Raw genomic sequence first — 14,280 nt, forward strand, 5'->3', positions numbered from 1 at the left:
CTGCCGGCTGCAAGCCGCTTGCGGCTTGGTTGTCGAAGTCGTCACTTCAAAAAAAAAAAAAAAATACACATTTAACAAACAAAAAACACTCCAAACATTTTTCTAAATTAACTTTATAAACAAAATAAAATGAAATATAATCCCTTTTCCATTAAATACAAAATCTGAGTTATTTTAATGACTGTAACAGTAGTAGGCTATAAGTGTTCGGATAAATGTGTTCGTAGAGGGAAAAAAAGACAGGCTTCAGGTCGGACTCGGGCCAAACATTTTGATAAGCTGTCGGACAAGGGCCGGGCTACAGCCCGTGCTTCTCGGGCCAGGGATAGGCTAGGGCCTAGATTTGAGGCCCGTGCAGGGCTCTATCATGTGTGATGTCAGGCTTGAGGTAAGTTTATACTCAAGCGTCGGACCTACGCCATAGCCTCTACGCCATAGCCTACGTGTCGGTTTTCATTTATACTTCTACGTCGTTGTCCACGTCGACAGGCAATGACCACTAGGCGTCAGTGTCCACACGCGTGTTTCTTGTGTAACCAAGACAAGAGTCGAAAAAGAAGCGGCTCGTTTGAGAAGCATTAGCAGTGATAACGGCAAGTAAACAGTCACTTTTGTTGCAGATTTTAGATGTTTAATACAGAAGCACAAATACTTTACTTCAATAATTTATTCGGAAATGCGTTCGAGTAAACATGACTATCGCAGAGTTTTTTGACCTGAGGAAGGGGTTCAAACAGACCAATCACAGCGCTTGCGGTCCACGTAGTTACATTTTTGCATGGGTGCACGTCAGCCTACGGCATAGGGTACGCGGCTCTGAGTAGGCTACAGCGTAGGTCCGACGCTCGAGTATAAACTGAACTTTACCAAGCGGATTGGATGCCAGGCTTATTAATATACAAATCAGTATTAATGAGGTGCTTTGCATTGACTATTTATGGGTAAAAATGGGCGTGTACAGGGCGGGATATGAAGCTGATTCGCGTACGCACACTTGCAGGTGATCTGTGATTTATAAAGCAAATATTGCTTACAGGTATGCGTACGCACGGTTTTATAAGTCTGGATATTTTTTGGCATACGCTGTTTTTGGCTTTCGGGCGCACGTACACTTTTAGTAAGGATCCTAAGCACAGTTTTATAAATGAGACTAGGGATGCACAATAAATTATCGCCCATATCGGTATCGGACGATAAATGGTCATTTTTAATGCTATCGGTATCGGCCGATAATAAAATTTATGCCGATATATTAAAGACGATAAATCATTTCCTCTGGTTAAACTACTTGATCTGCACACTGCTTGCAGTTAAAATACAGTACAGTACTGTCTTTCTGCCGTGATCATTCACTTACTGCTATTAGCAAAACATTGCTGATGTAGGTACAGTATGTAGATACAGTATTTATGAATGTGTAAATTATAGAAACAAAAGCATATTGTTTGAATCAGACTGCTGTCTAAATGCTTTCTGTCTTGAGACCTGTTAGACATGTGGCTATTGAAAACATCTATAATTTGTTTATTAAATATACCAGAAAAGTTTGAAGGTTAAAGAATCGTTAACTAGTGTAAAGTAGGCTTGCCACATCATTTTCAGGGGAAAAAAGATAATTAATGGTAATTGTTTTCCACGGTGAATGTTTTCAAATAAAAGCAGTTGTCCACTTTTTGCCTTTTGTTTCAGTCTTAATATTTAGATACTGTATATCGGCCAATATATCGGTTAGCTAGGGCCCTATGATTTCCGCGTTGCAGAAAACACGGACGGAATCGCGGAATCCAGACATAAAAACGGAATTTACTGTATAACACGGATTGTCACGGAATTTGGCAAATTTTGGATTAAATCATTTTCAAAACCCATTATAACTCATTTACAAATACCTGTTCTTTGCCATGGTTTCATTAACTGACAAATAAAATGACAGAAATGCATATTCCCTGTTTGCGTGATGACGTTACATTATCACTCAATCGACTGGACGCGAAAGACCACCTGCGATGATCACTTGAAGTCAAAAACACACATGCGAAACAAGGAGAAGCTACAAGGCAAGAATGTATCCTTACAATGTACTATAGCAAGTACAGTAGCATCATCGGATGCGAGGCGTGAGTTTGTAGAAGACTTTGTAGCTGTGTGTGCAGAGGCTGATATCCCGTACGAGAAAATGAAAAAGTTGCGTCTGTTTCTCATAAAGCACTGCAAGCAAGGAGGATCGTTGCCTCAAAATGAAAGCAGCCTTCGTCAAACCCACTTACCTCGCGTCTTTGAGCAACACATGGAAGCCCTACTGAACAAGATCAGTGGGAAGAAAATGTGGGTTGTGGTTGATGAAACGACTGACATTCGAGATTGCAGTGTTTTAAACATTGTTATAGGTAAGTCAGTAATAATTTGGGCTCATAATAAGTATAATAACAAAAGTAATCATCTAAAACCATATACAATTATATGATCCATGTCTGCGCGGGACTGTTTCCTTTCTGCAGCATCCAGCCGCGCACTACCTAATCATTTACATTTACGCATTTGGCAGATGCTTTAATCCAAAGCGATTTACACTGCATTGTACTACACATTTGTTTCTGACTATGTGCAAATCCCTTGGGATCAAACCCATGACCTTGGCGTTGCTAGCACCTTTCTAACCACTGAGCCACAGGAAATTAATTGATTAATGATAAAGAGCCACACGTCTTTAACTCAAACAGAATTAAAATAAAGTTAAATGTGGCCCATCCTGCGTCGGGAGTAAACTTGGAACCTGATCCAGCACGTGCATGCATAGGTACACGTCCGACGTGTGCTGTAGACCTGACGTGGGGCGCTGTGCTTCTCGTCCGGTGGCCACTGCCGCTTTGAAGTTACCATTCATAATGAGGTGTTTGTGAAGAAAGTCTTGACTTGAAATTCAAGGATTAAATGCTGTTGTGTCCTCCCTTCAGGTCAAAATACTGTGATAACGAATTATATAACAACTATGTATGTAACAACTCAAGCTGCAAAAGTGACTGTTTATTTGCAGTGGTGGAAAGTAACGAATTACAAATACTGAAATGACTGTAATTGAGTAGTTTTTTTCAGGAATTGTACTTTTTAAGTAGTTCAAAAACAGTGTACTTTTACTTGAGTACATTTTTAGTGCTGTATCGGTACTTTTACTGCGCTATTTTTCCTCACATTGTCGTCACTACTTTATATGTTTAATCTTTATGTGATTGGCTAAGGAGAATAATCAGTCCCGTCACGTGACCCCGTCCACTCAAACCGCGCATAAAAAACTTGCGTCACACAGATTTCAAGACATCTGCCGCCAATTTAGTTTAATCATGGAGGAGGACGAACGTGTGCGGCAGGCAGGGCGCGTATCAAATGGCGAAGGTTTGTCCGAGATATGGAGAAATATTGAGTTCCTGTATCACTCCGTTCACCAAGTTTCATCCAAACGGCTATATCATTAGATAAAATCGTCCATCTCTCTCCAAAGTCTCTACACTAAGTGCTCTGTCCTTATAAGTGAGTAGGGAACATATGCGATTGGAACGTATGCGAAGCAGTTTCGCAAACTGTGCATTACCCGTTATAATGTTGTAAATAACGTTCAGTTTCTTGCACAGTTTGATCGACTCGCTTAAATAAGACGTCATTTCATCGAAAGAAGCCACAGGGATTACTTTTATGTTGCCTCTATCTGTATTTTGAACTTTTAAACACATGAACCATGAAAAACCATGGACCACAACTCCAGGTAAAAATCTTTATTGTTCTACCTAAGAAATAATGTCACATACATCTTGGATGGCTTGAGGTTGAATAATTGATCAGCCAGCTCCTCTACAGATATGACTGTTAATGCTAATCCAATGCAATTTAGGTTACAAATGTTTAGCATTTTTTGCATGCAGTAATTGGGGCTCTTATATATTAATTTCTGCATTGTGGGACCTAGTACACATGATTGAACAGTGTTGGAAGTGCATAACTGGTTTTACCTGGAAAACTGACAGACGGACAGAACAACACATTGAATGGTTATTTTGTCTGAGTTGTATCGTCTCCGGTTACTGTCGTAACCTCGGTTCCCTGAGAAGCGGGAACGAGACATTGCGGAAGCTTCCGCATATGGGAACTCCTCCCTTCTCACCTCTCTTGAAGTCTTATTGGTTAACGCCAGTGAAACTGGCCAATTGTCGCACTCGCAACCGAATGTAATTACTGGCGACCAGACAATATAAATACAGTGCACAGCGACAATACCTCAGAATCTGCGAAAGAACACCTCCAAGGCTGACACGCGACGAACACGGCGGCTAGCGCAATGTCTCGTTCCCGCTTCTCAGGGAACCGAGGTTACGACAGTAACCGGAGACGTTCCCTATCGAGAGCGGTCTCTCGACATTGCGGAAGCTTCCGCATATGGGAACAGTATACAATCCCGCCGTGAGAGTAGCAAGACAGCCGTAACCGACCGCATACACTCACCAGTGTTAAGCACACAGATGAACCAATCGCGAAGTCGCCTTGAAGAGCCCGCAGCTGATTGGCTGAGACAGACCAATGAGCTGCAAGAACGGTCTTCTACAAAATTTGCATATCTCAGCCAAAGAAATGAGCGGGCTGCAGTGAGACAGGGCAGACACCACAATAGTAAAAGTCAGCGCGGAAATCCGGGCAGATATAATGCAAGTCCAGTAACACCAAGCACAGAGTTAACAGTAACACGGTAACAACTGCACAATATAGGAGATCAGCAACTAGGTAACATTGAGCTGTCCGTACTCACCGAGAGGACATGCGGGGCTAATGAGGATACATCCAGCCTGTAGAATCTGGCGAAGGTGTTCTGTGAAGACCAGCCAGCCGCACAACAGATGTCCTTAATAGAAACGCCTCTAGCCCAAGCCCACGAAGAGGCAACAGCCCTAGTTGAGTGAGCCCTGATGCCGAAAGGGCAGGCCTGCCCTTGACTCTCATATGCCAGGTTGATAGCGTCCACCACCCAGTGAGAGAGCCTCTTTTTAGAGACAGCCCGACCTTTAGTCCCCCCGCCGTAGCACACAAAGAGCTGATCAGACAGCCGAAACCCGGCCGTACGATCAATGTAAGCCCTCAAAGCCCTAACCGGACACACAGCCCTCTGAGCGTCAGCATCACACGAGGCAGACGACTCGGAAGACAAACGGGCAACGAAATAACCTGCTCTCTGAACGGGGTAGACAGGAACTTAGGCACATAACCTGCCTTCGGCCGTAGAGTGACGCTGCAGTCGCCGGCCCCAAAACGAATGAAATCCGCACCGATAGAAAGCGCACATAAATCCCCAATGCGTTTTGCCGAAGCAAGAGCGAGAAGGAGAACGGCTTTAAGAGAGAGCTCCCTTATAGAAACAGCTTCCAACGACTCGAACGGGGGCAGAGAGAGAGCCCTCAGCACCAGAAACAAATCCCACGGAGGTACTGAAGGAGATCGTGAGGGAAACAGCCTCCGAGCTCCTCTCAAAAAGCTGACCACCAATGCATGCCTACCGATCGATTGCCCATCAACCGGGGAACGAAACGAGGCGATAGCAGCCACATAAACCTTCAGCGTGGACGGGAGGCCACCATTATCCATCCTGTATTGTAGAAAGCGTAACACATCAGACACGGGACATGACACCGGGTCTATACCGCACTCAATACACCACTTCATAAATACATCCCATTTCAGAGCATATAAGCGTCTAGTGGAAGGCGCCCGAGACTCCGCAATAGTGTCAAGCACTCTCTGAGGGAGGGGTTCTAAGACCCCTGAAGCGGCCAGGCATGGAGGCTCCACAAATCCGGGTTGGGGTGCCAAATCGAGCCGTTCTCCTGAGATAACAGGTCGCCCCTGAGGGGAATCCGCCACGGAGAGGACACCAGTAACTCTCTCAGGTCCGGGAACACGGCTGATTCGGCCAAAACGGAGCAACGAGCTCTCTCCTCTCTGATCTTGCCCAGCACAAGGGGCAGAATCTTCACCGGAGGAAAAGCGTAAAGCCGGGCGTCCGGCCAGCGCGTCGTCAGAGCGTCCATCTCCCTGGGGGCGCGGCAGCGAGAAGAACAGCGGACAGTGTGCGTTCTCGCTCGTCGCGAACAGATCCACCTCCGCCTTCCCGAAGCGATCCCAGATCATCCGTACTGAGTCGGGGTGAAGTCTCCATTCCCCTTGGGAAAGACCTCCCCTCGAGAGCATATCTGCTCTGCAGTTCAAATGACCGGGGATATGCGCTGCCCTGATGGAAAGCAGGTGCTCGTCTGCCCACAGCAGCAGCCTCGCAGCCAGCTCGAAAAGGGCTCTGGAGTGGACCCCTCCTTGGCGCTTGATGTACGAAACCACGGACGTGTTGTCGGTGCGAATCAATACATGACGCTGCATCACCTGAGGCCGAAAAGTCTGCAGAGCTAAGAACACCGCCATCAGCTCCAGCCGATTTATGTGCCAACTGCTCAGAGACGGCAACCACAGACCCGACACCGGCCTGCCTTCGCACACTGCACCCCAGCCCGAGGAAGACGCATCCGTCGTTACCACCATGCGCGTTTTCACAAGCCCCAGGGGAACGCCTTGGCTGAACATGCTCAAGTCGCGCCACGGTTCCAAAGCGCTGAGGCATCTGTGAGTTATCCTCACGCGCGCACGACCCGAGGACCATGCTCTCCGCAGAACTTGAGTCTTTAGCCACAGCTGCAGAGGACGCATGTGCAAAAGACCCAGGTGGCAGACTTACTGACGCCACCAGTCCCAGAAGTCTCTGAAATACCCTCAGTGGAACGGACCGGTCCAGGCTGAAGGCGCGCAGAGCGGCTGATATGGACTCCAAACGCTCCTGAAAGAGGCGGGCACGCATCTCCACTGAGTCGAAACATACCCCTAGATATGTTATGGACCGACTCGGCAGAAGCTTGCTCTTCGGCACGTTCACCCGCAACCCCAGAGATGACAAGTGACGAAGCAGAGACTGCTTTGATCAGAGTTACAAATGATCTGCTATTGGCGTCTGACCGAGGTTGTATCTCGTTATTGGTGCTGCTAGACCTTAGTGCTGCATTCGATACCATTGACCACAGCACACTCCTACATAGACTCGAAAATTATGTCGGCATTAAGGGAATAGCTTTGAAATGGTTTAAATCTTATTTATCCGACCGTTTTCAATTTGTAGCAATAAACAATGAGGTGTCACGCAAATCGCAAGTCCAGTACGGTGTACCACAGGGCTCAGTCTTAGGGCCTCTGCTCTTCGCATTATACATGCTACCTCTAGGAGATATAATAAAGCGACACGGAGTTAGCTTTCACTGTTATGCTGATGATACTCAACTTTATATTTCCTCGAAGCCTCATGAAACACAGCAGTTCCATCGAATAATGGAATGCATAGTCGATATAAAAAACTGGATGAGTAACAACTTTTTATTACTGAACTCGGACAAAACGGAAGTGTTACTTATTGGACCGAAAACTGCTATAAGTAACAACCAAGAATACTGTTTAACTATTGACGGATGTTCCATAAAACCCTCGTCGTCAGCAAAGAATCTTGGCGTTCTATTCGATAGTAATCTGTCATTTGAGAGCCACGTCGCCAACACCTGTAAAATTGCGTTTTTCCATCTTAAGAATATATCTAAACTACGTCATATGCTGTCAATCTCAGATGCAGAGAAGTTAATTCATGCATTCATGACATCAAGACTAGACTACTGTAATGCACTGTTAGGTGGTTGCCCTGCAGGCTTATTACAAAAACTCCAATTGGTCCAAAACGCGGCAGCTCGAGTTCTTACACGTACAAAAAAGTATGAACATATTAGCCCGGTTCTGTCAACCTTGCACTGGTTACCTATAAAGCATCGCGTTAACTTTAAAATCTTGCTTATTACCTATAAAGCCTTACATGGTTTAGCTCCTCAGTACTTGAATGAACTCCTTTTGTATTACAGTCCTTCACGTGCATTACGCTCTCAGGCGTCCTGTCAGTTGGTAATACCTAGAATTTCAAAATCAAGTGCAGGTGGTAGATCCTTTTCCTATCTAGCGCCTAAACTTTGGAATAGTCTTCCCTGCACTGTCCGGGAGGCAGACACACTCTGTCAGTTTAAATCTAGACTAAAGACGCATCTTTTTAATCTTGCATACACTACTCTTCCATAATATAAATCTTCAGAGGGTTTAGGCTGCATTAGTTAGATCAACCGGAACCAAAAACACAACTGATGTACTTGTTGCATCAAAGAGTACAGAACAGTACTCTACTCTCAGCCAGTCTTGTCTCATTGTTCCAAGGTTACCACAGCGAGCAGGATGCAGTTCATGGCCTGACCTGATGGTAGAGCGGAGAATGGGAAGTGGGGACCTGACAAGAGCTGAGATGATAGAGCTGGATAAAGAAGGACGCGGTCTCTTGACATGTCTTCACCACAAAATTTCAAATGCTATTAGATTATTAATGATAATCTTAAACTATAATTTATTTTATTATTAAGTTTATTTATTTTATTTAGCCTTGTTGTGCAAGTTCTCTGGAGCTTGTGCCCTGGTTGGGCCTGGGTTCTCCTGAGGTTTTTTTTCTCGATTAGAGTTTTGGGTTCCTCGCCACCGTTTGCATACTGTTTTTGCACTATCTGCCTGACCGGGGGGGCTGCTTTAGAATTTTAAAGTTTTACTTAATTAATATTGCATATAGGAATTTATAGTCTGTTATATTTGACCTGTGCTTCTCTCTCCTTTATCCTAAATGTGTGCTCTCACTGAGCGTGTGTGTGTGTGTGTGTGTGTGTGTGTGTGTGTGTGCGTACTTGTCTGTGTACGTACGTGTGTGTGTGTTGTGTGTGTGTGCGTGCGCATCCGTGTGTGTGTGTGTGTCTCTATGTCTATGTGTATTAGTACGTGTGCATATTGTGTGTGTGGAGTGTTTTGTATGTGGGTATGTCTGTCTTCTGTGTTTTCAACCTTTTCTTGTTTTTGCAGGTACAACTTTAATTATTTTGCTTATAGTCAATATGTCTCATGTACAGCTGCTTTGTAACAATGAAAATTGTAAAAGCGCTATATAAATAAAGTTGAGTTGAGTTGAGTATGACTGACAAGCACATCTCGTGAATGGGCTAGAAGCAGCCAGTCGTCCAGATAGTTCAGAATGCGCATACCACTCGCTCTGAGAGGGGAAAGCGCTACGTCCACACATTTCGAGAACGTGCGTGGAGCCAATGCCAGTCGGAACGGCAGCACAGCAAACTGGTACGCTGCTCCATCGAACGCGAACCGCAGGAAGCGCCGGTGGCTCTGGGCTATCTGAACATGAAAGTATGCATCCTTCAGATCCACGGACGCAAACCAGTCCCCGGGACGAACTTGCGCCAGGATCTGTTTTAGCGTAATCATTCTGAACGCCCTCTTGTGAAGCGCTCGGTTGATGGGTCTCAAATCCAAAATAGGACGGAGTCCGCCATCTCTCTTGGGCACCACAAAATACCGGCTTTAGAAACCGCACTCTACCTCGCTTGGAGGAACCCACTCTATCGCTCTTTTCCCGAGCAGGCTGTGAATCTCCTCTGTCTCAGCACCGGAGCGTTGCACAGCAATGTGAGTGACGGGACAACTCCGCTGAAGTGGGGGGGCCTGCGTCTGAACTGAAGGGAATACCCGTGTTCTATCACATTTAGCAGCCATGGAGAGATACCCGGAATGGCTTTCCACGCACTCAGAAACATGCATAGCGGCCGAATTACCTCGGGTGATACAGCTTGCTGATATTCCGGAGACGCGCTCTGCCCTCGCGAGACTAATTGCACTGGCGGGGGAATGTGAAGCGCGTGAGGCTCCTGCCGCCGCTCGCCCACGGGGATGCCGGTTATAACATATTCTAACTGTGGATTCGCGCTGCACCGTGGCAGGGCAGGGGACACAGTGTGGTGTGATGGAAGGGGAAAGAGCTCCTTTTGTGAGGAGGTAAGTGCTTTTAATACATGTACACACACAACATTTTGAGCATTGCAACAATCGCCCGCATTAGCGGGGGAAACAAGATGCAAACGGCACCGCTTGAGCACCGGTCCGCTCACGAACTCTCCCCTCCTCTCTGCAGACCCGTCAGGAAGGCGGCTTGGCAGCCGAAGACGATCCGCTATCGCCTCGATGACCTCTCTTCTGCCCGTACTTCTTCCTAGCTGGGGCAGACCTCTGCTTAGGCCGGACGTCCGGCCCAGGGTCTCGGGGAGCCGAAGCCGCAGCAGCGGGCTGCTTAGCCGGCCTGTGGGAAGAGCGCGAAGCAGACGAGGATCTCGCTCTCGGCGCCGGCTGCAACGAACGGCGAGGAAGCACGTGGCTCATGGCCTTTGCACGCTTCTGCGCCTCCGCAAAGCGTTCCGACACCGACTCCACGACATCCCCGAAGAGACCAGAGGGAGAAATGGGAGCGTTGAGCAGCGACTTCCGGTCAGCGTCCTTGAGGTCAGCCACAAATGGCGGTGAAGGACGTCCATGAAGCCCATCGACCTGCCGATAGCCTGTGCGTTGCGCTTTGTCGCCATCAGCGCGAAGTCCGTCGCCGCCCTCAGGTCCTTCACAGCGTCCGCATCCAAGGCGCCCCCATCCAGCGCCTGCAGAATCTTCGCCTTAAAGACCTGTAGAACCGCCATCGAGTGCAGCGCGGAGGCTGCCTCCCCGGCGGAGGTGTACGCCTTGTCGGCGAGGTGGGTGGTAAACCTGCACGGCTTCGATGGCAGACCTTGTCCCGCGCTCAGCGAAGAGGAGGAGGGGCACAGATGTACAGCAAGGGTCTCCTCCATGGGCGGCATGCGGGTATAACCGTGGGCCTCCGCCCCGTCCACGTGGGCAAACATAGCCTGTGTGGCAGCGTGGACTCGCGCCGATTGAGGGGCCGTCCACGACTTAACCACGTGCTCGTGCACATCAGGGAAAAAAGGAGTACTCCTCTTTGGTGCAGCCTGGCAGCGGCCCGCTTGAAGGTACCAGGAATCGAGCTTACTTTTAGCTGGCTCCTCCGGGGCGCTCCAGCTAAGGTCGAGCTCCTTAACGGCCTTTTCCAGCACCCTCACGAACTCCTCCTGGAGGTCTGGGGTGCTCTCCGAGTCGTTGCGGTCCCGCTCCGACTCCGCCCAGTCCTTCACCGAGGCCGAGATGGACATAGAGTCGTCGTCTTCCTCGTCGAGGCCGAAGGAAATGGCATCCGCAACGGCGGGAGGGGGACGAAGGCTCTCCTCAGTGAAAATGACCGGGGAACGAGGCGACGGCAGAGGACGGCGGCCCTCAGCCGGGTCGTCGCCGTCGCCGCCACCACGTGGCATGGGTGGGCCCACCAGCGGCCCTTTGGCGGCAGTGGGCCTCCACCCGAATAATCCTCGAGCAACGTTCCTGCGAGTCCTCAAGACACAGTGCGCGCAATCAGACTCTCCGAACGCCGCCTCAGCGTGGGCTAGGCCCAGGCAGGCGATGCAATGCTCGTGCGTATCCTGCGGGTCCATGGGACCCGCGCAAAGACAACAGAAGGCGGCCATCGGATGAAGAAGCTTCTGACGATATCAACGATGGCAGCGTGAAAGAGAAGATTCTGAGGTATTGTCGCTGTGCACTGTATTTATACTGTCTGGTCGCCAGTAATTACATTCGGTTGTGAGCGCGACAATTGGCCAGTTTCACTGGCGTTAACCAATAAGACTTCAAGAGAGGTGAGAAGGGAGGAGTTCTCATATGCGAAAGCTTCCGCAATGTCGAGAGAACGCTCTCGATAGGGAACCAGTTATATGCTTTATCAGTAAGGTAAAGATGTGTTTTGTTATAAGTAGCTATTTTCTATATAAATCTCCAAATTTGATTATTAATAATTATTCTTAATTCATTAAATAACCCCGACTAAAAAGTAACTAGTACTCCGAGTAGTTTTTGAGAAGAGTCATTTTTACTTTTACTCAATTACTTTTTTAACACCAGTACTTTTACTTGTAATTGAGTACAATTTCAGCAATGTAACAGTACTTGTACTTATGTACAAATTTCCAGTACTCTTTCCACCTCTGTTTATTTGCCGCTATCACTGCTAAATGCTTTAGACAGCATACACAACGAACCGTTATTCTTTGACTCTTTTCTTGGTTGGTTACACAAGCAACACGTCTATGGACACTGACGCCTAGTGGCCATTGCCTGTCGAAGCGGACAACAACGCAGTAATAAACAAAAACCAGCACGTTGCCAATGGCGTAGATCCTGTCGGTACACCATCCGGGATGCCTGCACGATCCGTTCTGCGCATGCACGTAATTAAGTAGTAAACCACGTCATGGTTTCCCTACACTATTGGTATCACGCATGCGATGAAACACTTGACGGCCAGGCGGCACAACTGGTGGCATGTTTTTGTAGGCTACATTGTGTTTTTCATTTAACAGTTCACGGCGGGTCTATTTTGATGTTTTTAAATGTAGCTTACGCTATGCATTACGATGTGGTTACGTGGTTGCTAATCCAAAATAATAAAGGCGTTGTTACATGAACATACACGATTTTGGTTACATGTGGAATAAAGTCTGAGTCTTTCTGTCACTGCAAACCTTCAGTTTCCTCCATACTCCCCTTTGCGATTCATTGCTGTATGGCATTAGGCCTACTTAACTTGCCGTGTTTCAATCTGAAGTCCGTAGTATTGTCAAAGACGGTTTATGTCGTTTTTATTAAAAGCTGCTAATATTAGTTAACTTTAAATTGAGTAAGTTTGTATTAGTATGCATCTATATAGGCTAATATATCTATCTAAATAATCTAAATGAGGAAAATAATCCCTTCAATGGTGTTTACAGAAGACAATAAGGAACATAATATGCATTTCTGCCTAGACTATCTGCACTTACATGAAGAAAGAACTACAAATAAGTCTGGGGAAACGTTACAGAGTATTTCAAAATGACAATGGAAATGACTTGAAAGAACGCATAGTTTGCACACACAAAAGTGACATGAGACCAGATGTGGACAGCAGTGAAAGTCGCGGTACAAAGGTGCGCATGCGCGGACGGATCGTGCAGGCATCCCGGATCGTGTACCGACAGATCCCACGCAGAAGTAAAAACCCTCCTTAATGATGTCATGAGCAATCCAGCCAGTGGGTTGATATGACCCAGTGCTACGCAAGACGTCACAGAACATCTACTAGATTTTACGTAACTGTGCAGATTACATAGTTTTCATTGTTTATCTAGCACTTAATAGCCAAACAAATAAAATAAACTTTAAATTTAGCTTCACGGTGTTCACACAGTTTAATCAGAAACATTAACAATAACTTAACATGTTAAAAAGCAACAGGCCAAACGTAAACTTAGCATTAAACAAACATAAATTCACCTAGTGTTTAATGGAAAACCAAACACCATAAATACTCAAGCGCTCTTGGGACAGATTTAATTATCGAGAAGAAACCTTTATTAATTAAGCCGCAGTGATTTACCTTTATTAAAACACAATAATACCTCACAAACAAACAAAAATGTACCTGTAACATTATACAAAAATAATATATAACCATCACAACTTGGTACAATACTTAAGGTAAAATATTTCATCTTGTGAGATATTAAAACTCTTGTGTGCGTTTAAAGAAAAGTTTACTCACCGGCATCATTTTGCCTTGTTTTTCTTTACCGTTCGCGTTGCGTTTCGTTTCGTTCAGACAAAAAGCTTCGTATACGTGCGGCTATAATATATATTGACTATAAAAGTGAAAACATGGTCGAAATTGGCCAAAAAAACATAATTGTATTTTTTTTTAAAAGCGTTCAACGTTTGGCCTTCCAAAACTTTCCTTCCGGCGGAAAAGTGTTTGTGAATAAACCTCAACCGACAGACGATAAATGCCGATTGCTGTTTTATTTGCCCACAAAGGGATTAACAAGTTTAGGAAAAAATGTCCAAAAAAATATTCACAGTCGAGCGAATTCCTAGTAGGCTATCTCATATTACGTTCGTCTAATTTCTTCTTTGAGTCATTTCCGTGTTTTTCTCCGCCTTCTGTAAACGCCTATAACTTTGGGAAGCCTGCAAACATGGAGCAGGAGCAGGAGCAGGAGCAGGCAAGTAGGTCCCGCTGCACGCCCCTGTCGTTCCTCATGCGTCCAGTAGGGGGAGGCTGAACATTATGAACCATCAGAACAGACCTGATCCAGTGTTGCCAGTTAGCAATTTTGTTGCTACATTTAGCATCTTTTTATCTTAAAAAAACCACCTAGCAAC

General features: G+C 46.4%; 1 protein-coding gene across 1 annotated transcript in view; it reads right to left on the reverse strand.

Moving 5' to 3' along the window:
* Positions 1–14,066, reverse strand: part of tp53bp2a (tumor protein p53 binding protein, 2a) — a 69,031-nt gene extending 54,965 nt beyond the window's left edge. The window contains exon 1 of the mRNA XM_057342734.1: positions 13,664–14,066. Within this exon, the coding sequence (XP_057198717.1) occupies positions 13,664–13,672 (9 nt within the window). The 5' untranslated portion in view covers positions 13,673–14,066. The remainder of the gene's footprint in view (positions 1–13,663) is intronic.
* Between the last annotated feature and the right edge of the window lie 214 nt (positions 14,067–14,280).

Source organism: Triplophysa rosa, linkage group LG9, assembly GCF_024868665.1.
Source record: "Triplophysa rosa linkage group LG9, Trosa_1v2, whole genome shotgun sequence".
In the NCBI taxonomy this organism is placed as follows: Eukaryota; Metazoa; Chordata; class Actinopteri; order Cypriniformes; family Nemacheilidae; genus Triplophysa; species Triplophysa rosa.